Source organism: Simochromis diagramma, unplaced genomic scaffold (assembly GCF_900408965.1).
Source record: "Simochromis diagramma unplaced genomic scaffold, fSimDia1.1 OVJJ01000026.1, whole genome shotgun sequence".
NCBI lineage: Eukaryota > Metazoa > Chordata > Actinopteri > Cichliformes > Cichlidae > Simochromis > Simochromis diagramma.
The window spans coordinates 5,237,793-5,261,789 of NW_024386985.1; the positions used below are offsets into that span (position 1 = coordinate 5,237,793).

At 39.7% G+C, this 23,997-nt stretch overlaps 1 protein-coding gene across 3 annotated transcripts in view; it reads right to left on the minus strand.

Annotated features, from left to right (window-relative positions):
* Nucleotides 1-13,728, minus strand: part of cyfip1 (cytoplasmic FMR1 interacting protein 1) — a 38,008-nt gene extending 24,280 nt beyond the window's left edge. Inside the window, exons 1-4 of one of the 3 annotated variants that reach the window (XM_040040318.1) lie at nt 13,338-13,727; nt 1,199-1,319; nt 693-782; nt 271-348 (exon numbers count right to left, since the gene is read on the minus strand). In XM_040040318.1, the coding sequence (XP_039896252.1) occupies nt 271-348; nt 693-782; nt 1,199-1,315 (285 nt within the window). In that variant the 5' untranslated portion in view covers nt 1,316-1,319; nt 13,338-13,727. Of the gene's footprint in view, nt 1-270; nt 349-692; nt 783-1,198; nt 1,320-13,337 lie in introns of all 3 variants that reach the window. The other 2 variants (XM_040040319.1, XM_040040320.1) reach the window with 2 other exon arrangements.
* Between the last annotated feature and the right edge of the window lie 10,269 nt (nt 13,729-23,997).

A 23,997-nucleotide genomic window follows, 5' to 3' on the forward strand; every position in this document is an offset into this window, starting at 1 on the left:
TTAACCCAAAAGCAAATTAGAACTAAAATATCAAACTTTTTACTTTTTTGTTTTTGATATCTACAATTATTTTGTACCTCTGTTGATGAATTTACCAGTGTGCATATATTAATTAGATCATTCACTTATTCATTCACTTTTTTTCAGCACTCCTCCGTGTAGAGAAAAACAAAAATAAATACATTTAAGATGTCTGATGTCATTTTCTCTCTACACACTGACTCACTGCCCTGAGAACAACCAAAGCAGTAACGCGCTCTGTGGTATTACCTGTGGTATTGCACGTGAGCAGCTCCTCCAGGTGTAGAGCATGACAGCGTACTCCTGCCCCTCCTCCAGCATGTCGTTCTACATGAACAAAACCAGTCACATCAGCGATTAAAGAAACGATCGACAATGATTCACAACAAAGCATGCATGCATTGAAACCCGCCCTGCCTGCACGCAGAGACCCCGAACCATCATCCCTCGCTAATGGGACACAAAGCATCGTCTGTCCCCGGGTCATTTCCTTCTGGGTTTGGATCCTGTTTGTGTTTGCCTGCCAGACAAACACCAAATGGTGGGAACCTTCCCAGGCCCCGTTTCCAGCAGGCCTTTGACCCAATTCTGACGGATTTATTTTTCCCAGTAAGTCAGAAGACAAAAGCGAGCGATCTGAAATCAGAGCGAGCGTGAACGATGTACTGTACCATGCTGGAGTGGATGGTGGCCTGCTCGATGTACGTGGCGATCCCGGTGACGAACGCGTTCCTGTCCTCAAAGTTGGTGTTGAAGTTGGGCTGTGATGGAAAGACGGAAAATGAAAGGTAAGCATCGTACAACAGCGCTCACACGGATAAAGAACATCTGTATACTGAAACCAAATCACTTTCGATTTCTTCTCCTCTGAACTTCATGTTGAACACTTCACAGCTGGTCACAATAAGCCATCATTAGATTAGATAATTATATTTAACGGGGGGGATTTCATCGTATTTCTGGAATCTGTGGAGCTTGCTGATACACCTTGCTGGTTCTCACAGCGGTTAAATGTACTTCACTGAGGAATCAGTGGGTTAAATGTGTCCATAAGGTATGCTCATACACTGCACATGTTTGCCCTTACATGTGGGTGTATGTTTATGTTTGTAGTGACCCAGCATCATTCCTATTATTTATGTTAAGAAGTGTGCTTCAAGGTTTCCTGAGTACTGACCTGGTACATGACGGAGGAGGGGAGGGGCTCGATGCATGGCTGCTGGTCGGGGAGCGGCAGCTCCTCCAGCAGGTCCACGTTGGAGAGAGCATCCTCTAAGGTCACTGCAGTCGTCATGCTGCTGAAAAGCACAAGAAAAGAAACAAATTTTCTAATTATGTCCATAATTAGTAAACTTAAACTGCTGCTCATTATAACATCTGTGATGATTTCAGCTGAATCAGGTCAGAATATTTTCTACCTTCGAAAAACTCCATGTGGTTCAGCCCAGTGATGTCGTATTTTAATATTTTTCTCACTTTAAAAGAAGTTCAGTTTGATTCATTCCAGGCTTAGTTTTCCCGTTATTATAATGTGGGGCAAAAGATACGATCAGAGCTGTTATTAACATTAAATGTCCCATAGGCTTCAACGCTCAACCAAGTGCAACATTAGAACAACCAAAGTAAACCCTCAGAGTAAAGAACATCTTAATCTTATACCGTTTTATGTTTTTTAACAGCCAACACTTTAACTACACAGGAAATAAGTCAAACGTGCCATTGTCTGTTACAGTAAATACTTCTACTGTTTTATGCTGGTTGCACATATTGACACCCTCCGTAGCTCATCACACTGTTACCAACCTGCATGCAGCTGGAATGAAAATAGCACTAAAACAAAAAGTAACACTGAGGCTGACGTGACTCCTCAGTTTCTCAAGTCACACAAACTGTTAATAAAGTGCAACGTGACACGAGTTATTATTTCGTAATTTAATTTACCCTGAGAGAAACATGAACAGGCACCGAGCGTAATGTCAGATGTTTGGCTGCAGATTACAAACGTTAGTCTTGCACTGGTGCAGGTAGAAACATCATCCACCAGGTCACTGGTGGCACATGTAGGGTTCGAGGTGGAGTTTGGATTCAGTCTGTTAAGAGCTAAAAGCTGTGAGACTTTATTTAAGTCTGGATTTTGTTTTACCCTCATGCTAAAATAGGCAAATGTTCAAACTCTAAACCAAGACAGATGTTGAGAGGCCAGAGGTCAGAGGTAAACTAACCTACTAACCCACAGTGCATTCTCTAAAGTAGCTCCGCTAACACGGCTTAAACTAAGACAGCAGAGATTTTATTTGCAGGAGGCAGCTCAGGTGCCAGGTATTAACCTGTCGGCCGGTCTGTCAGCCTGCAGGCAGCAGAATAAGGGAGGGGTGGGGGGGTTGCTAAAGTCATACTGAGGACCTCAAACACAGTGAAACGATGCAGCGGCAGACAGAGAAGCTTCACACCATGTTTAGATTCCCCTTTATGCAACAGCCTCAGACTGTCCGGACACTTCCTCTCCAAAGCCTCAGCCAACGAGGTCACTGCTGAATCATAACCTCAGCACCGCTGAAAACAACAATCTCACTGGGCTACTGGGCTATTACGTTCAACTTCAGTCACTGTCTCGACTACAATGACAAACGTGTCTAATGTGAAAACGAGATAATGGAGATGAAAGTCAGACTGTTTTACCACATTCAGTTTTACAATGATTCTCTCGTTCAGCCTTTCAGCGCAACATTTCCTTTTTCCTCTCCACAAAAGTCCATCGTAATTCTGTCCAGTTTATGCAGTTGAATCATAGTTCAAAGTTTAAGTAAATAAGATTAAATAGCGACGAGTTTCTCCTTTTTTAAAGTTTAATGAATCTACTATTAGTACTGACCAAAATTCATTTCTTTGGCGATGAGCAGCCCCCCCAATCCGACAGCAGCTTTTTTATTTACCTGCTAATCTTGGCACATTTTTCATGCCTCAGTTCCATTCTATTTTATTTATACAGTGCCAAATAATAACAACAGTCGCCTCAAGGCGCTTTATATTGTAAGGTAGACCCTACAATAACACAATCATATGACCCCCTATGAGCAAGCACTTTGGCAAAAGTGGGAAGGAAAAACTCCCTTTTTACAGGAAGAAACCTCCTCACCCATCTGACCACAGGACTGTGTTTCATAAGCGCAATAGTGTGCCAAATGTCCCAGTTATTTTTTTAAATACATCATCAATGACTGCACTGGCTGCTCATTTCTTTAAAGATATTTTTTTATTGTTTGACCGTTTGCTTTCTGACAAACTCTGGTTCGTCAGAGCCCGTTTCCTTTTTAAAACTTTTACAGACGTATTTAGTGTCTAATTTAGTGCTTTCTGAGAAATGTTTTTGATTTTTTTATACTTTGAGCTTATTTCTGTGTTGTTCCCAAAACCTTCAAGTGTATAATTATATTTCATTTATTCTGCTGATGCCTCTCGAGTTTTGCGTGTCACTTTAATCGATTCTATAATTTGAATTCATTCTATAATTTATTTTTGAAAGATTTTAGGCTTATTTTAATTCTGTTATTGTGTATTTAGTGTTTTTGTGATGCATCCTGATGCTGCATGTGGTCAACAGATTTCGTTTAAAAGTGGACAGATGAGCTGTATTAGGAGGTGTTTGGTATGCTCTGCTTTGCTTTGCATTCTCACTGCTGCTGACTGTCCAACGTCACTGATACCCAACAATCAAAAGACCTTTTGCAATCAGAACTGACAGCGAGTCCAACAATTCACACCAACTGACCACCAAAACAAAAGCTCAGCGGTCACAGCGTGTGCGGGATCACCGAAGGGGTCACCGAGCTGCTGATCAGCAGATGGAAACATACCGTGGGGAAAAAAAAAAAAATACGCAACTAAATAGATTTTTAAAAGTCTGCATCAGCATGAAAATCAGCCGATTCTTTGTGTACGGCAACTTGACTGCGTTTATTTATGCCATCCAAAAGTTTACTTTCATACGATGAATACTTTCCAGGTTACACGCCTCAGAGCATCTGCACATGAAACTTTCAGGGCTGAAAAACTAATTTAAGCTCAGTTAGAAACTGCAGCCAAATTCATTTTAAACCCGCTCCAAGAGTCACAATCTAAACACTAAATCTGGTTTTAGTTCCGCACGTTTTTCCCCTCTAACCACCTCAGAGTATGATGGGATGTGTTATCACCATCATCATCATCATCATCATCATCATTTCAAAAGGTAAACCTTCAAGCCTAACATCACAAATGTTCCATATTTTATTGATTTTATATGTAATGACACCCCCACCCAAAACAAATCATTTAAAATTAAAGGCTGAAAGTATCATCAGGATTTATGAAATGACTGTTTGGGTGGTGATTTGGGAAATAACTGTCAGCTGGGGTGGTTCGTCTAAATCTGTAAACTGTTCTGGTGAGCTGGAGGCACGGCCCCACCCGTATGACTCATGGGATATTTGGTGGTTGATGCTAAGAAAAGAACATTTAATCATGGCTTCAGTGTTGTCATCCACACCGAAGAGCAATAGAAGCTAATTAATCTTAATACAGTCAGATACACAAAATTATAAAACAACTGTGTCAGAGTTATCGTCTCCTTTGGTGTCATTTATTGAATTTGATGTTTGAAGTCTAAAGAAACAAGACATATTCACAATTTATTCAATTAAAAGGCCTCAGCAGCATATGGAAGAACCATAACAGCCGTGCACCTCTTCCTCATGCTGATCACTAACTTGGTCACCATACCAATAAACGACACCAAACACGTGTCGGTAGCAGAATGAGCTGTTTAGCATTGGCACAGCCCACTTAACTCTGCTGCTCAACCCACAAATGAATTTTCAACCAACATATATTCTTAGTTTTTGTGATAAGCTTATATTCATCATCAAATGCATACCAAAGACCTGGATGGTGGAACACAAGCTAAGGCATGCACTCCATAGTGATATCTATAGAACATGTGCAGCTGCTCTTCTGGTGCACATACACAAATAGTTGCTTGGCACTGTTCAGACTTCCTCACATTAATGAGATTGCTTAAAAAGTTTCACAACAAAACAAAACAAAAAAAAGTGTCTCTTTGAAAACATTTCACCTCCACTTTTTAAAAAATGTTTAACTATACAATAGCTTTGCATAATTCACAGATCTCCCCCCCCCCCAAAAAAAATCCTCTTTTATCTCAGTGGAGCCTCAGTGAGTGAAACAAACCGTTTGTGCTCCCCTACCTTCCCAGAACTGGACTGCCGCTAGTCTGGTTTTGGTGAGTTTGGAATCCCCGTCTTTAAACTAGCTTTATTGTGACTGGATGCCTCTGACAAATAATTTGAGTAGCAGGAAAGTGGAACTTCTGATCCTTAGATTACCACATTAAACATATCAGCTCTCTCTGACATCACAGAGATCCAAAAAGTAGAGCAAAATGTGATAAATTGGGTGCTCGGAGCAGTCAGGGATTACTGTCCAAACACTGAACTCATCATTAGAAACTTCTGCCACGGGAAGAGGAAGAGGCAGACAGTTACAGTCTAGATGGTGACACGTTGTCTTTTCTTAAAAAAAAAAAATCTGAGACGACAAAATGACTGAGGTTTGTGACATTATTGCAGTTTTTATTAAAAAATAACTGCTTTCAACATAGAACAAAATATCTGCAAGGCTGACTTTTGCAATAGCCAGCAGTCAGAGTTTGAATTCATATTGACTGACAGCATTGATTTTCATTGATTGCACTGCAATCTCGCAGTCATTTTTTAATATCAGAGCCAACCAACACAAAAATGCAGTCCTGTTACTTTAGCTACACTGAGGTGGAGCACAACAAATACATTTCTATGCAGCTTGTGCTCTTAAATGTTTTCTTGACCTGGGAGTAAAAATAGATTTGGCTCGTTGCAAAACAGTTTTACAAAAAAACAGAAGGAAGTCAGCTGGGAATAGATGCATAGAGCTGATGATTTATAAATTAGCCAAACAAAGATGAACTGCCAACAGTTAAGTAAGCACCATTACAGACTACAGATCAGTCATCAAAAACTGGCAAAACAGGGAAGTATAAACCACAGAGACAGAGCATGTGATGCGTGGTCGACTTCGGTACGGGGGAAGAACTCCTAATTTACCCTCATGTCCACTAAAACTGAAAGTAACCAATAAAAAAGGAGATGCAAATTTCAACAAAGATCTTTTTTTTTTTTTTTTTAACTGAAAAACTGCTGCAGAGGGAAAAAAAGATGTAAGCACAAAGAACAACTGCTGCTGAGTCTGCTGATCAGCTTTAACTCAGGAGGGAAACCATGTCCTGTATGTAAGAAAAAAGGAACCTTGACTTCAGTGCACAGTTCCTGTTAACATGTCTAGAGTTATGTCCTCATACAAGTGTTATTTTAGCCTGTTAGTTTGTGAGCTGTTGCACACACTCCTGAAGCTGCACACCATGTATCTGCAGGCGTAACAGCGCAATAAGAAGATTAAAACCACCATCAAGCTTGTGGCCGAGGTGCGCCAGACAGACGCAAACGCAAGCTAAACATCAGCAGAGCAATTATCATAAACGAGAAAAGCATCAATATAGAAACAAGAGGTACAATCTGACAAAGTGCTGATCCCAAAGAAAACTGCCTGTATGTTTGAAGGGCAAAGAGCAACTGTAGGTGGGCTGTGCATGAAATTATAAAAATTCACCGGACTTCCTACAGCTTCACCGCAGTTTTTTCAACTCTCTAACCTCTGAGGTCACAAAGAGGGGATATCCCTAATACGATCATCTCCCTCCCACTCACCAGCTCTTTAAACCTTCTGCTTGTGAGGGGCAGCCAATCAGAATAAAGTTATCTTGGGGGAGGGGGGGGGCTAACAGCTCATTTTACACAGAGACTGAGATTAATGCTAAATTATCAGATAAAGGAGGATTATTTTGAGCTGTGAATCAACCAAAGCCATTCTAGGAGATGCCAACATAAAAATTTAGAGGTGGAATTAGAAGAAAAGAAAAGTGAAAGTATGTGTTTTTTCTGTAAAATGACCTTTTAATGTTATTTTCTGCAAACAGCAGCTGTGCAGCCTTTTTTAAAAGAAGGAAGCATCAGTTTCTCTGACTGTATGCTTGGCACTGCTGGAGTGTAATTGTCACACGTCACATAAAAAGATAAAAACACTTTAAACAAAGAGCAGCGGATCACACTCTCAGAGGATTTTCACATCAGCACGCAGGGAGGAAGCCACATACGCTTCATATTCCTCTCAAGTGAAAAAACAAACAGATGTAAATCTAAACCCTGCACAACATCAGGCTCACATGTGTTTCCAAACATGGCAACCAGGCAACACAACACAGCTGCGTCGACTAACGCCATTCGCTGGGTGCATGAAACGGTACCAGCCTGAAGGAAGTCAGAGATGTTTTTCATGACAGAGGTGTGAAAACAGTTTTGCACTTTCTTATTTGCAGGTTACAACACAAAGCTTTTGGTTATCAGTGCAGAATCAATCTGGCAGTCGAATTAGCTGATCCATGCGTCCAAGCAGCAGGGGCGGATCTACTGTGGGGCCAGCAGATAATCGCTTGCCACCCAAAGTGCCACCCTCATTTTGCACATGACAATGTTGTTTATTACAATAAGCTAACATTAACCCTTTGAGCCTAGCTACAATTAACAATGAATATAAATTATACAACTAAATATATTGCATACTGCCCCCCTTAAAAATGGGAAACAGCTTTGTTTCTTGTTGTCAGTAGCAACCGATCGTGTAACAATGTAATTATTTCTAATAAAAGATGGTGAAACTTAAGTTAGACTTGTGTTTCTAACTGGTCCACCTCATGTTGTGTAGCTTTCTGGATTTTATACTTATTGGGCTACATAGTAACCTAAAAATTCGCATTGTTTAACGTAACTGACGTGTTTAATTATTGGGGCTAAAGCCAATATAAAAGTTACAGGCTAGGTTTATATGAAACACATGTATATGTGTATTTTAACCACATATTAAAGAATCTAACATTTGCATACGTGTAACAAAAAAAAAATGACTTTGATTTTGCCACCCCATCTGATTTCCATACCACCCTCAGAAAATTTCTCCAGATCCGCCCCTGAAAATCATCATTGAAATATCCTCGCTGCACGACACCTACAACATCATCCCGACCCAAACACGGCGATCCTCGTGTCTGTGCAGGCTGGATCATGTTTGTCTTCAGTATTTTATTTTCTGATTTCCTGATAACCTGCTTTTTGTTTGACTTACAGAACTTTGCAAAAATCGCGAGTTAATCTTGATTCTTGAGTAGTGTCGTTATGATAAGTTATTATGACTAAGGAAAATACTTGGTACCATTTCTATACCACAGGGTAAAAACATTAAAAGATAAATAAATTAGAAGGCCTTTCTAACCCTAACACCCTAGCCAAATGGTACAATAATCGTCATTTTGGGTACAAAGGTAATTGACTACAGCAATCTGTAAAACACAGTGGAGGCCGTGTCATAGTGTGCAGCATTTCAGTCAGCGGTGTTACAGAAAAGTCCCATCACATTATGATCCACGACGGAGCATCTGGAAAGTATCTAATTTGCAACGGCTTCATCAATTATCCCAAACACACTACCTATGCAGCGAAAGCATACCTGGATAGAAAAAACACAGGGGAACACTATCAGTCATGGATGGGCCTTCCCAGAGCTCAGACCTCATCATCACTGAAGCAGTGTGGGATCATCCTGACAGATAACAGAACAAAAGGCAGAAACATCCAAAGAAGAGCTTTGAATGTCCTTCAAGAAGCCTGGAGAACTATTCCTGAAGATCCTCACAGAGAGCTGCTCAGAGACTTAAGACTCTGCTGAAGGATAAAGACGCTCAAACCAAAACTTGACTTCCAAGCTCATTAGAATTACACAAACTACGTTTTTACCTTATATATTGCATTTCCATCTATGGTTTTCACACATTTCACTGCCCCCATTTCCAGTTTTACCAGAATGAAGGTCAAGCCTCAAACTGCAAACCCTACTTACTCGTTTACTTTTACAAGCAAAAGATGGAGAGATTTTTTGCATAAAGCTGATTCAGTCTTAAGAGGGCCAACAGATTCACATCTGCAGAAGTTAACAGATATAAAACACAGAAGCCTCTCAGCGGCTTCCTGCTGTGTTACAGTGTGAACAGTTTGCTATAATCTATTACCTGAGGTGTATTGTTTAAAGGCTTATAGGACCACAAAAATAAAATAAAATAGCAGCTTCTACCAAAACAACATTAGATGTAGTCTAACTCACACTATCTTGCCTCATCACCAGCCCTCCCTCCCGCTTGCCTTCCTTCCTTCCTTCCGCCACATCTTCCAGCACACACTGATAAGTAAAGCACTTCATAAAAAGAATAATAACAAAGTTGTGACAAACAGGGCAGTTCTTTCTCCTCACAGATCCTAACAGCACCCCCAATGTTTTAATATTCCCAGTAAAGCCTTTTCAATGGCTTTAGAAAGGTGCTCTGTTATATGAAGTTCATCCCACAATAATTTCCCTTATAATTTTGGCTTCCAGACATTTTTAAATCGAGACAAATTGAGGAGATGAAGCTGTGGCATGCTTACTCCACCTCACACTTATGTATTTGCATTCTTCAACTCAAGGAAATCCAGAGATGGTAAATGGCCTATATTTGTATAGTGTTTTACTAGTCCCTAAGGACCCCAAAGCGCTTTACACATCCAGTCATCCACCCACACACATTCATACACTGGTGATGGCAAGCTACATTGTAGCCACAGCCACCCTGGGGCGCACTGACAGAGGCGAGGCTGCCAGACACTGGCGCCACCGGGCCCTCTGACCACCACCAGTAGGCAATGGGTGACGTGTCTTGCCCAAGGACACAACGACCGAGACTGTCCAATCAGCAACCTTCCGATTACAAGGCGAACTCCCAACTCTTGAGTAGGGCTGCCACGATTTGTCGACTAGTCACGATTACGTCGACTATCAAAATCGTCGACGACTGATTTAATAGTCGACGTGTCGTTTGAAGCTTTGTAAGATCGCAAAAGACGCAGAAGTAGCAGGATTTAAGAGTGTAATAACGGACTGAAACAGAAGATGGCAGCACTGCATGTACAAGGATGCCAGCTGCCATTAAACCCCGAAGAAGAAGAAGCAGCTGTGTCCCAGAATTCATAGCGCGGCCCAGCTTAGTTTCCAACAATGGCGGTAGCTAGTTAGTTTTAATATTACTCTTATTATTCTTTCTGGGTCACAAAATAAACGTTTAACATATTTTCAGGCGAGAATGTAGCTGTGTAAACCTCAAATATCGGCTCAGTTTATCAGGACACCACATATTTTCAAAAGCGCTCCGACGTTTTCGGAGACGTCTGTTACCCACTAGCTCGATAGCTAGCCGGGGGCTAGGTCACTAGCGCCGTGAGAACACCGGACTCCCGGCAAATTGTTTTCAAACCCACCGCCGTCTTTCGCGACTCAGGTTAAATATATATGAGTCACTTAGATAAATTAAAAATGTTGTTGTTTGGCTTTTTTTTTTTTTTTTTTTTTTTTAGTATTTTATTTGTTCCTGAGTAAATCGGTTTGGCTGAGATTAAAGTTATAGTTTTTACACAGCTGAATAAACATAAAGCAGACAGCTGATTATCAGAAGTGTGAGATGCTGGAGAATATACTCCGGTGTCCTGTTATATTTTAGATAGCAAGGAGTTTACTTTTAACTTTACCGAAACAATCTGCAAATTTCATTAAAATTGAATAAACTATCATCTTGTCTTTATTTTTAGTTAGCACCTTAAAAGCTTAAAGCTGTAAGCTAATGATAGTTATATGAGAGCAGATGCTGCTGGTGCAATAAGCTGTAGTTTTATGTCCAGTGGATGATGATCTGATTAGTCGACTAATCGCATAAATAATCGGTGACTAGTCGACTATCAAAATAATCGTTTGTGGCAGCCCTACTCTTGAGCCACGATCGCCCCCACGATCTGGCTCTCTTCCACAGCATGTCTTTTATCCTGTCTTCCTTCTCTCTCCCCAACCGGTCGCAGCAAATGGCCGTCCCTCCCTGAGCCTGGTTCTACCGAAGGTTTCTTCCTTTTAAAAGGGAGTTTTTCCTTCCCACTGTCGCCAAAGTGCTTGTTCATATGGTGTCATATGACTATTGGGGTTTTCACTGTATGTTTTATTATAGGGTCTACCTTACAATATAATAAGTGCTTTGAGGCAACTGTTGTTGTGATTTGGCGCTGTATAAGTGAAATTGAATTGAAATAGATCTGAAAATTACTGTACGATTATATGAACTTTCTATAGAAAGTATTTAAATATAGATATATCATTTCTATATAATAACCGATGTCCTGTAACCGATGCCCTGTTAGAATGCCAGGGTTTTGTGATGTAAAACAATGACAACAGGACCTTTTCCACCTTTAATGTGACCTTTAACCTGTACAATTCAACTAAAAAAAAAACAAAAAAACAAAAAAAAAACAAAAAACATAAGGACCATTTAGGAGGAAATAAAAGAGTGAGAAACTTCAATAATAACCTAATGGCATAAATACGAGGATCCTTAAACAGGAACTGTGTTGGGCAACTGATTTTATTACAGAATTCAGCGCATTTTCTTCAGGTCCCTCCACAGAAGAGCATGACACTGCCTCCCCCGTGCTTCACCATGGGTATGCTGTTCTGTGGTCATGTGCAGTGTTGCTTTTGCACCAAACAAACCACCTGGAATCATATTTTCACCAGTTTTTGGCTGTTGGTGAAGTCACTGTTGTGTCATGTTTTCTTCACGTATTGATGACCATCTTTTCAGTGTCCCATGCCATATTTAATACCTTGGAAATCACTTGTGCACTTCTCCTGACTGACTCTTTGCAGTCGTGGCTTTTTTGCTATAAAAAGTAAAAAACATGAAAATCCGACTAGAGCAGCTAAAATTTGATTTTAAATCAGAGTCAATGTCCTCTGACTATTTGGCATTAATCTGAATGTGCTTGGTTAATTATCCCCACCCGTATCCACATTTATAAGTGGGTGCACACACTTATGCAAACATATTATTTTAGTTTTTCTACTTTTATCTCCACCCCCAAAAAAGGTTTCAGTTTGTTTTTCTGTTGAATTGTGTAGGTTAATGATCACATGTAGGGTTCTGAAGTGATTCATCTGGTGTCATCCTCTATGATGCGGTTTTTATATCTACTTTATCTCAGGCATGGTGCAAACGAGCGCTTTGTTTTTGCTTATTGGTTGCTTCTTTTGAATAAAATAGAAGCCCAAACAGGAAGGAGGGCCTGACACTGCAGAGTATTGAAATATGTAATATGTTTATAGCTTAGAATGATTTTTTAGCAAGTATTTATATTTTATGTTGTCTTATAGAAATAAATATCAAGTTAAAAAAATAATTTTGTTTATTTTGCTGTCTGATAAAAATTCAACAAAATTAGAAATTTGAGTAAAGTTGAACTCACTGTCTCTGCAAAATGTAAACTGTACATCAACTGTAGATCAAACTCCAGCATCAGTTTGAGCAACCGAGACATTTCTCTTTCAACACATGAACACAGCAGTGAGTGTCAGCACAGTTGGGGGTATATTCTGGAACTTTCAACTTTAGTCTCCAAACGCCGAATAAACCAAAATACCTAACTAAAACGCGTTCAAAGGATGACTGAGTTGATTTACTGGACCGTGAATGCAGCATCAGGACACAGGGGAATACAGATAGTTCTTGAACACACCTCTCCTTACTGTAATTCCCAAAGGAACAAACAGAAGAAGAAAAAGTCGAGAAAAACCCCAAATGTTAAGCCTTACGTTTTAAACTCGGCGGTTTTTAGTTTGAAAGTGAAAAACTTTGACCGTTTTAAATCTCTGACCCCGGCTCTCACTCCCGGTGCCTCTCTCTGAAGTCCAGGTGTTACTTTTATCAAGTAAAATTAACTCGTTGGTAATGAAACGCGGAGACAGTGTGTGATTAAAGCAGTTCTTTGGTGTGAGGCTGTCCTGCCTCCAACAGGACTCTGCGGTAAAAATGGCTCTTCGTGCCGTGGCCTGAGATTAGTCACAGCTCGGGCCTCGAGCAGGAAAACGGCTCTGCGACAAGCTGTTCACCTCCTCAGAGCTGATTATCTTTAGATCCGAGCCTGTTTTTACCGCATGGAGCCCCAACAGGGAGGAAACTGCCGAACCGAAGTGGCAAAACTTTTTCTTTTTCCAGCCGTGGGCGAGTTAGCTGGAAACCAACTCTGCGATCAATCGTTTCTACTCACCCGGAGTTGTTGGTTTGCAGGGAAAACTTGTGCCTTTATAACCCGACTACAGCGCCATAAAGCTGGGAAGTTATCCCTCTCGCGACCCTGGAAGTCCCGACTTTGGACGGCTTTAATCCAAGAATCGTGTCCTGCCCTCGGTCCGTGTTATTATCATGGGCGGGGGACAGAAGCAGAGCTGGGAGTTCCTGTCCCTGAAACAGGGAAACTCAACAGGAAACTGAAAGAGCTGCCGTGCTGGACTCCTCCGCTAGGGCCGAAACTCCGAGGATAAAAGGTGCAGTCGGAGGAATGTGCCGTAGAAGTCTGTCAAAGTATGGAGGGCGGTTAGTGCCACAAGACACAGCCAACAAGAATCTGCTCGAAGTATGGTGGGTGGTTAGTACCCCAAGGCAGAGTCGATATCAATCTGTCAAAAGTAGATGGAAAAAGTGTTTGTGTGAATGGGTGAATAATGCACGCTGAATAAAATGCTTTGAGTGCTCAGGCAGAGTAGAAAAGCGCAGCATAAGGACTTTTTCCGTTTATGGAGAGTAGTTATTGTCACAAGATACAAACAAGAAGAACCTGCCCAAAGTACGGAGAACAGTTAGTGCCACAAAATAAAGCCAACAAGAACCTTCCCCAGTAGGAAACTACCTATATAAATAAATGTTCAACCGACAACCTGCTCATGTAAGAAGGGCAATTAGTCCCAAAAGTTGTAGCAAAGGAAATGCACTGTATGAGACTGTCAGGATATGGAGGGCAGTGCCACAGGGTAGAGCCCACAAGAACCTACCCATGTATGGAGATTGATTAGTGTCACAAGCACTGCAAGATCCTGCCAAAAACGTGGAACGTAACCAGTGCCAACAGGTGAAACCAATCAGAACCTGATCAAAGTATAGAGGGCGATTAATATCACAAGATACTGTATAAAAATCTGACAGGGGTATGGAGGTCAATTAGTGTCCTGAGGCATAGCCAAAGAAATGCACTGTAAAAACCTGCCAGAAATGTGGAGAGTGGCCAGTGCCAACAGGTGGAACAATTAGAACCTGACCAAAGTATAGAGGGCGATTAATACCACAAGATGCAACTAGAGGAATGCACAGTAACTGGGAAATTATGGTTATGGTGATGGCACATTGGCAGTTTGTATGCAGCTACAAATACCGGTCTACCTGTAGAGACTGTCTGCTGTCAGATGCAGGCAGCATCAAAAGTATCAGTACTTGCTTGTGCTGTTGTTTGTCCATCAGCCAACCACGGAGAGGAGCAATTTTTTGACACGCAAAGAGCTGTTCCAGCCCACTAATCAGCATTGTCGGTCCAGTAACTTGAAAATAGTAATTAGTTACTAATTACTGATTACTTCTTCAAGAAAGTAATCCCATGACTATACTGATTACTTCAAAAGTAATTAGTTACTTTATTACTTAGTTACTTTTAAAAAACACGATACACAACCTGAATACATAATAAAGCAATAGACCTTTCAGCCCAATTCTATTTTTTATGCATAATCCATCACATGAAGCTGAATCAAATGAAAAAGTCTTTTTAAAAATTGCTTTATTACTTTTAATCTTTTATCTTTATGCACATTGCATCAAGCAAAAATTTAATTATATGCAACAGTCTCTGACTGAAAGAAATTTGTTTAACATTTAAACCTATTTTCTGCATATTCCAGCATATAAAGTAAAACAATTATTTTGTGTTTACACACACCCTTTCAAATAGATGCAAGTAAAACACAGCAATGCATGTCAGTGGGAGGATCTGGGGATTTCTCTATGAATTTCACATTCCCATGGCAGCGTGGTAGGTGCTTGCTCAGATTTAATTTTTTGCTGTACAAAGAAGTTTTCTTCCCACGCAGCGTGTACAGCGGACACTAATGTTTTTGTGACTTTTTACGGAATCAAACTCAAAGTAATGTAAGTACTTCCAAGCTTTAGCTCTTCTGGACTCCATTTTATTATTATTCTGCAAATGGACACAATTGAAGTAGAATAAAATAAAATAAGCATAGGAGTTTGGCTGTGTATAGAGAGCGATTAGTGCCAAAAAATTATCACATTGTGGTAATATACCAAAACAGCCTTGTGAAGAATGGAAACCAATTAAAAAGGTGGAGCTTCAGAAATAAACTAGAATGCTCTGAACTCTTTAATGAACTTACCAAGAAGGTGAAGACTGACAGAGTGAGCCAATCCTGAGCATGACTTTCTTCAAAGCAGAAGGAGATCATGCTCCCGCTTTCTCACCCAAAGGAGGGAGCATGTTGATAAATTTGGCAGTGGTCATGTGAAACTAAAGTTTGACTGGCTCACGAACAGAATCACTAAATGTAACACAAGATCTGAATGCCTTCCAATAAAATATAATGTTCTCTCTCTCTCTCTAGGATTATATATCTGTAAAGGATTTCTGGATATCAGCCACTTCCTCTGCCTGCCGGTGGTACATACCGTGCATGGGCCTGTCCTTCCATGATGGTCCCTTAGGCTGTGCAAGGATGCCCCTGAGACAATCTAGCACATAACAGAAGGGTGCAAGATGCTAGCAGGCAGAGCATAGATTGAATGCCATAATTAAGTTGCCCTGGAAGTCCTTAGGTCAAATGGGACACCCCCCTAGCGTGGTGGAGAGTGACCGAGCTAAGATCCTGTGGGACTTCAAGTTAAAGACAGACAACCTGGTGATGGCTAACTAACATGACTAGCAGAGGAAGAGGACCATAGTGATAGATGTAGCTATACTGAGTGACAGCAATATCATGAAGAAGGAACACAAAAACCTGGAGAAGTACCAAGGGCTGAGAGAAGAACTCGAGAAGATGTAGAGGGTGAAGGTAACAGTGGTCCCTGTGGTAATCGGAGTATTCGATGCAGTGATCCCCAAGCTAGGCAAGTGGCTCCAGCAGATCCCAGGAACAACATCAAATATCTCTGTCCAGAAGAGCGCAGTCCTAGGAACGGCTAAGCTACTGGGCAAGCTACCCTCAAGCTCCCAGGAGGACCTGTACTTGAAGGATAAAGACCGCCCAGAGGGTTGAGAGGGGAATTTATTTTTAATATGTGTGTGTGTGTGTCTCTCTGCTGGATATTGCCTCTAGCCAGTATCAATAAAGACTGTTGGCAAATTATTTCATCAAACATTCATCTTACATAATTACTTTTTCTAAGGTTCAATTCCTAGTTAACTGTGTGGCCCTAATATTTACAGTTACTCACACAGTACAGTTGTGTGTTTTGAGCTAAGAGTGGACTTTTTGCCAAGTGTGAGGGACCAAGCAGCCAAGGCATAGAGGACAGGAAAAAATGTCTTCAAAATGGGTTTTCTTCATTTTAAACCTCAAAAAAAGTTCAAAAGACAAAATTCAAAAATATAATTAGCGGGCCCATAAAAGAGGTCAACTAAATATAACTCTACAAAAAGTAATGTTCAGAAACTTAAAACAAAGTGGACACAACTTAACTCATAAACTGACCTAATTACAAAGACACAAGAGGGTAGCTTTTATAGTGGTTTGGCCAAACAATTTACACACAATAGGGGGGAAACAAAAACAAACACTAATACTAACTATGCACAGAATAACATGAGTAAACCTAAAACACCCCTGTTCCTGATAAGCACGTGGTTGGTCCTGCTGAGCAGGCATTTTGTTCTGGGATTCCTCAGCCATGCCTTTTGCCGAAACAGGAAACAGCCACTGCCCAAAACCAGGTAACTCAAAGAAAGAGAAACATAATTAATATAACAGAAAACATTTTTAGAAAAACCACACAATGCTATTATGCTCATAATATCAGTGTTAGGTTTAAATAAAATGATTAATGAACTATATTAATGAAGAAAACTGTAAACCAAACTAATAAGTGAACAAATGGACTTGTTTTACCCATGTGTGGCTGATGCCATCACACCAGGTGAAGTGGTCTAATTTGCCAGGTCTGTTTATTCAGTTTTAAAATAATAATAATAATAATAATAATAATAATAATAATAATAATAATAATAATAATAGGCAGCACGGTGGCACAGTGGTTAGCACTGTTGCCGCACAGCAAGAAGGTCCTGAGTTCAATTCCAAAAATCAGGCCAGGGTCTTTCTGTGTGGAGTTTGCATGTTCTCCCCGTGTTTGCGTGGGTTCCCTCCGGGTACTCCGGTTTCCTCCCACCGTCCAAAGACATGCAGCTTGTGGGGATAGGTTCATTGGAAAAATCCAAATTGCCATTAGGTGTGAATGTGCGAGTGAACGTGAGCGCGAATGGTTGTCTGTCCCTGTGTGTTGGCCCTGCGACAGACTGGCGACCTGTCCAGGGTGTACCCCGCCTCAACAGTGACATCTGCTGGCTACAGGAGCTAGTACTTCCATTGTTATTTTCTTCCTTATGTTTTCTTTAAATTTAATACCTCAGCTAATTAATTACCAGGATACATGTCGACATAAGAATTCCAATGTTCTTTTAAAAATGACAGAAGATTTATTTTAAAATGATAGTAAGGTTTGGTTAAAAATCTTTCCAGTTTTTTTTTTTCCACTTGTGTGTCAGAAAACTCTTCTTGGGCATCACATTATACACTAAAAATATATGAATTACAGTACACAATTATAAGTTATTGCAATTAAAATGACAGAAATTCATACCCACATACACCATGGACTTTTCTTGTCAGTTTTCTCATTATGCCCCTCAGTAATATGATGCAACACAAGACACAGTTTGGAGTTTAATGTAGATGTGACCAGAGATGGGCGTTACTGTAATCTGATTACTTTTTTCAAGTAACGAGTAAAGTAAGGGATTACTATTGCAAAAACGGTAATTAGATTACCGTTACTTTCCCGTAGGAACGCTGCGTTACTGCGTTACTAAAACCGTGATTTTTTGCAAGAATGTCTCACGACAGTGACGTAAGTGAGTGCGCCGTTAGTGACAACAGCTGTGTGCAGATCAACAATGGATCACATATCGATTGTGGGAGAGAGTATGAGCGTGCAGCGTTTAAAGCGTGGAAGTACTGACCTTACTTTGAGTTTGATTCCATAAAAAGTGACAAAAACATTAGTGTCCGTTGTGCGTGGGAAGAAAACTTCTTTTTACAGCGAAAAAACCCCCTAAACTTCCAAGCAAGCACCGAGTGCACCATGACATAATGGGAAACTCACAGAGAAACTCGCGGATTCTTCAACTGACCGCGGCACACCTGCACCAGGGTAAACCTCCGCCTACCGCAGTCCTGCTTTACAGGTAAAAATAGAGCAACAGGACCGCTGAGTCTTTGACTTTATTTATTTTCTGCTGTGTTTTACTTGCATCTATTTGAAAGAGTGAGTGTAAACACAAAAAATATTTTATTTTATGTGCTGGAATGTGCAGAAAATAGGTTTAAATGTTAAACTAATTTCTTCAAGTCAGAGAATGTTGCATATAATTAAATTTTTGCTTGATGCATAAAGTTAAAAGATTAAAACTAATAAAACAAGTTTTAAAAAGGGACCTTTCCATTTGATTACATTTTGTATGATGGATTATGTAGAAAAAGTAGAATTGGGCTGAAAGATCTATCGCTTTATCACCTCTTCAGGTTGTAAATCGTGTTTTTAAAAAGTAACTAAGTAACTAAGTAATTAATTACTTTTGAAAATAAGTAATCAGTAAAGTAACGGGATTACTTTTTTGGGGAAGTAATCAGTAACTAATTACTGATTACTTTTTTCAAGTAACTTGACCAACACTGGATGTGACAGATCTGTCATTTCTTCACATGTTAAAAATACTTGCTCATCTGTTTTTTTCTTAGACTTTCAAATGAAGGTTGTAATGAAGCTTGATAAGATAACTGAAAACCAAGAAGAAATCTTCCAGAAACATTCTCAGCAGAAAATATTGATGAACCGTGTTCATCACTTAAACAGCTCTAAGGTGGAGGATGTATCAAAGAGAAGAATGGTGGATTACATTATTGGGCTCAAATAACCAAATATGTATTTTTTTCCTTGCATTGTCCTTGTGTATCATTTATATGATGGACACACTAAATTATCCTTTAAATGTTTTTTTAGTTTCTGTTTTTGAGTTGCATTATTTTTTTTCTTTTCATTATTAAAACCACTATAGATTTGTCTTTATATGAAAAAATATAATATCATAATAAAAAATGATAATATATACAATTTTTTAGTAAGATTTACTTTTTCTCATTTTCCTTTTCCCAGTGAGAACGCCACAGTATTATATTATTATATGTTATACAAAATATTCCAATAGCACCATCTACTGTTCAACAAAGTTTTTGTTTCTTTCAATTTTCTTCACGCTTGATGGACAAAGTATGATCATCACAGCATTTTGAGATAATGCTCATGGTAATATATGAGGTACAGAGTCTTACTAAGCTGAAGTTTAAGTTATTCCATATTAATCTACGATAGATTAAGAGACAGGATAAGAACTGCTTGAAGCAAAGAAAGGAATATGTCAGGTAACATTTTAATGTTTTCATTTAAAATGTGATCTAACTTCATAAAAATGGCATAAATTAAATTATATTTCCTCCTCACAGGGTGCTTCTGGTGGTCCTCTGATGTGTGACAAATCAGCAGTTTGGTGTTTTTTCCTTTAACAACTATGACATGTATGACTATCCAAATGTCCCAAACATCTACACAGATATATATCGATCTTCCTTTTTTAGATCAAAAACATTCTCGGGAAAAAGAAATTAGTTTTAACCTCCTAGGACCTGGCGTCCACATATGTGGCCATCACATTTTTGGTTGTCTAGACCAAAAATACTAAATTTTGCTCTACAAGGGCCTGATATCCACTTACGAGGACATTATACTGCCTCTGTTTTATCAAAATTTAAAACGAATGTCCTCATATGTGGCTCTCACTTTTCTTAGAAACAAAAATCAGGTAAAAAAAAAATCTGGTGATTCTTTGTTTTTACATTCATCAGGTCCTAATCAGCTCAAATGTCAGAGAAAGAGGAATTAAAAATCCATGCCATGAAAGAGTTCGGGTCTTAGGAGGTTAGCCAAACTTAATAAATGGTCACCATTAGGGGGCAGTGTTTGACAAGCTGTTTTAGCATAGTTGCCTCTGTAGTGTTTGGGCTGAGATCAGGGTGGTGCAGTGGTTAGAACCGTTTCCTCACTGAATGATCGTTCGGGATTCAAACTTCCTGGTTGGCTGGGGATTCTGTGCAGTTTGTATTTTCTCCAACAATTCAAAGATATGCTTGTGATCGTAATGAAATGATGTTGATTGACACAATTAGTGTGATATTAATAAGTGATTATAAATGGGTTTTAAAAGTGAAAGGTTTTCTGTCTCTCTGTGTTAGCCCTACAACACACTGGAAACCTTTGCAGGGTGAACCTCTCTCCCCTCCCACCCCAGCTCTTGCTTCTATTTTCCAACCCACAGCACACAGTACTTACAGTGAGTGAGATAACTGCAATACTTCACTTTTCAATTAGAGTATCACTTACTGACATATTTCACAGAGGTTGTGTGAAATGTCAAATTGAATCAAGATGTTCTTTTACACTGTCATCTGTCAGGAATGATTAAATTATGTCACGCCTGAAGCTCGAAGCTGTGGTTTCTTTTATCTGATTTTCAGAGATTTGTGCAACTTCTGTGCCGCATCACATAAATGTATGCAAATGCTTTCCAGGCAACAGAATTACAAGAATTACATTTACTGTACAAATACCCACAATACCCTTGGTGTATTGTTGAGAAAGGTGTTGTAGAAAGAGAAGAGAAGATAGAGAGAAGAAAAGTCTCCCTGGTTTACCTCTCATTACATTTGAGAGAGGGTAAAAAGGCTCAACATCCAATCATTTATGTGCTAAAACAGAGTCTCTTTGTGTGCTTTTGCTAATCATCTTTATTCTTAATTAAAGATAAAATAAAAGTTTGATCAATATGTTAAATGGAATGTGAAGAGATAAGAAATGAGTCTCCAACCTATCATCATATATGATTTTGAATAAGAGAATTGTTGTTAAGTGTTGCAATTATCGAAGATGGAACCATAATTCATATGTGATTTTGCTGATAGTTATGTCTAATAATGTTCAGAATAGCAGCACTGATGTTCTCCCTGTGTGGATTGTCTCCACGTACTCCAGCTTCCTCTTTTAGTTGGGTTAGTTTACCTGGTGATTAATTGCCCATAAGTGTGAATGGTTGTCTGTTTCTCTGTGTTAGGCCTGCATCTGTTCTGCTTTTCCCGGAAGGATAAGCAGAACAGATCAGAATATAATCAAGTATACTAAATATAAGTGTGTTTAAGTTTAACCAATATAATACATAAGAAAATATAATAATGATTCCAAGACAGGCCTAACTGGGAGGATGTGTAAAAAACAGCCTTGAAAAATAGGATCATGTTTGTGGAAGGGGGGAAATGAGTGAGAGTGGAGTGGAGACGTCAGATGGGAGGCTGATAAGGGTGTGGCTATACTTCGGATGATATTATGTAAACAACATGACTGAATGTTTAGATACGAGGAGAGATGGAAAATGGGCACTTGGCAGAGTATAAAGGAGCGCACCCAGGAACATCCTTTGTTCTTCCCTTTGTCTTCTGTGAGATGAGCATTTCAGAAGATTGGATCTCAGAAGTTCACCGTTGGATATTCCAGCAGAGATTCCAGAGGCTGAACTGTTGCTCAAACTGTAAACTTACAAATTGGTTCTGTATCTTTTTGGTACTTTTTTGGCAATGGTTGGTTACGATAAAGGGCTGGAGTAACCCGTAAGAGTGATTTACCAAAAATGAGTTAATACTCAGATTTTTACCTTGACCATTTAAAAGGGTTAAAAAGGGAATGTCCACAATTTAGACTTTCATTGCAGGAAATTTTATTAAAGCAATTTAGCAGCATAAAGCCGAGGAGGTCCAAATTGACCCTTGAGGCCTACTGTCCAGGCCCCTAAAATTAAACCAGGTATTCTGAATGCAGCTAGTGAGGGGAGCTGGTGTAACAGAGGTGGCAGGGAAGACACCTGGACTTAAAACTAGGTGAGTCCCCTCAGGGTCCATCTAAGCTTTGCATTGCTGGTTGGTTAAGACCCATAGGATCAAATATTCTGGCTTTTTTAAACAGAAAGCCAAACCAGACTTCCTGTATTGGGGTGTTGGTCCTGGAAATTGAGTATATAACAAACACCCAGCAACATGCTGACATTGTTGCAGTCCTGAGTCGGTGACCCGGTGTTTTGAAATATTCGTAGTCTTGGATTTCATTGTTATTTATAGTTTCTAGTCTCTTGGTTTCTGTCTCTGTGCTTCCCCTGTGTTCCTTGTGCCACGTACAGTCAAGTTATGTGTTCATGTCTGTGCCTGTCTCATGTTTCCTGTTTTACTTTGACAGTATCATGTGCTATGTTAGTGTGATTTCTCCCAGCTGTGCTCTCTTCCTGTGTCTCATTCCCTCATTATCCCTGTGTATTCAAGCCCTTTTTCTTCCTCTGTTTGTTGATGGGTCGTCTGGGTATTGCCTGCATTTCTCCATGTTCCAGAGTCTCAGGTTTTCATGTTCTGTGCTTGACATCTCCTCTCAGGTTTTTAGGTTTTTAGTTCCTTTGTATTGCTTTTGTAGTTGCCTCCCAGTTTAGGGTTTTTTTTTATTTAGTCTTTGCCACTTTCTGATTTTTGTATTCTGTCCCTGCTGCTAATAAAGGTTCACTCACAGTTAAGTCCATTGTCAGCATCTGGACTTGGGTCCCATCTTTCTACACTCCACACATCTGCAGAGACAAAGATGATGCAGATAAAGAGCCTATGAGAACTACAGACTCGGTACAAAAGATGAACTTCTCTCCCCAAATATGGTGCAGAGAATATGAGCCAAAAAAAAAAAACTAATACAAAAACAAACTGCTGTATTTTTTGCGGTGTGCAAATGGTTATCTTTGTCTAAAGCCAGAAATTTGAGTCAGCAACATTTTCTAGATTATTAAACAAGACTTTTCCAATCAGTACATTAACAGATGTGCTGACTGACTAAGTGAGTCTTAGTCTTTGCATTTCGTGCCTTCAGCTGTAATCAGATCTGATCATATCTGTGACTATATAGAGGAAGCAGCCCGGTGACTCGAGGGCGACTCGGGGGCAAGGTCTTTGAAGTACGTAAACAGCTTAGAAAAATAACACTGAATACACACAGGTTTTCGTTAAAACAGAGAGAATGTGTTACAATATCATAGTATAACCTTCTGAGATTTAGACACACACACACACACACAGCAGATGCAGCCTTAAGAAATTCATCAGGTTGTAGAGGCGGGCAGGAATGAAATCAGTTCTTTAGCTACCAATGACAGGCATGAATAAGAAAGAGGTGACATTTGTATGATGAAAGAAATGACACAGCATCTGATATGGACTTTTTCAAAAAGCTTTATCAGACATCTCAGTGAACTGAATATTAAATAGCATTTTCTAATGGCCGACGGGAGGCACCCTCCCCACGGGGTAATAAGATCTGAAATATACAGCACCAGCATGTACACTTAACGAGCACACGTACTTCAGTATTCTTAAAAAATACTAACAAAGTCAGATTAGTGTTGCAAACACTAAATGAGTGCTACATCAACAAATGTGAAACTTTGAAGACCTGTTTATGTACGTGTT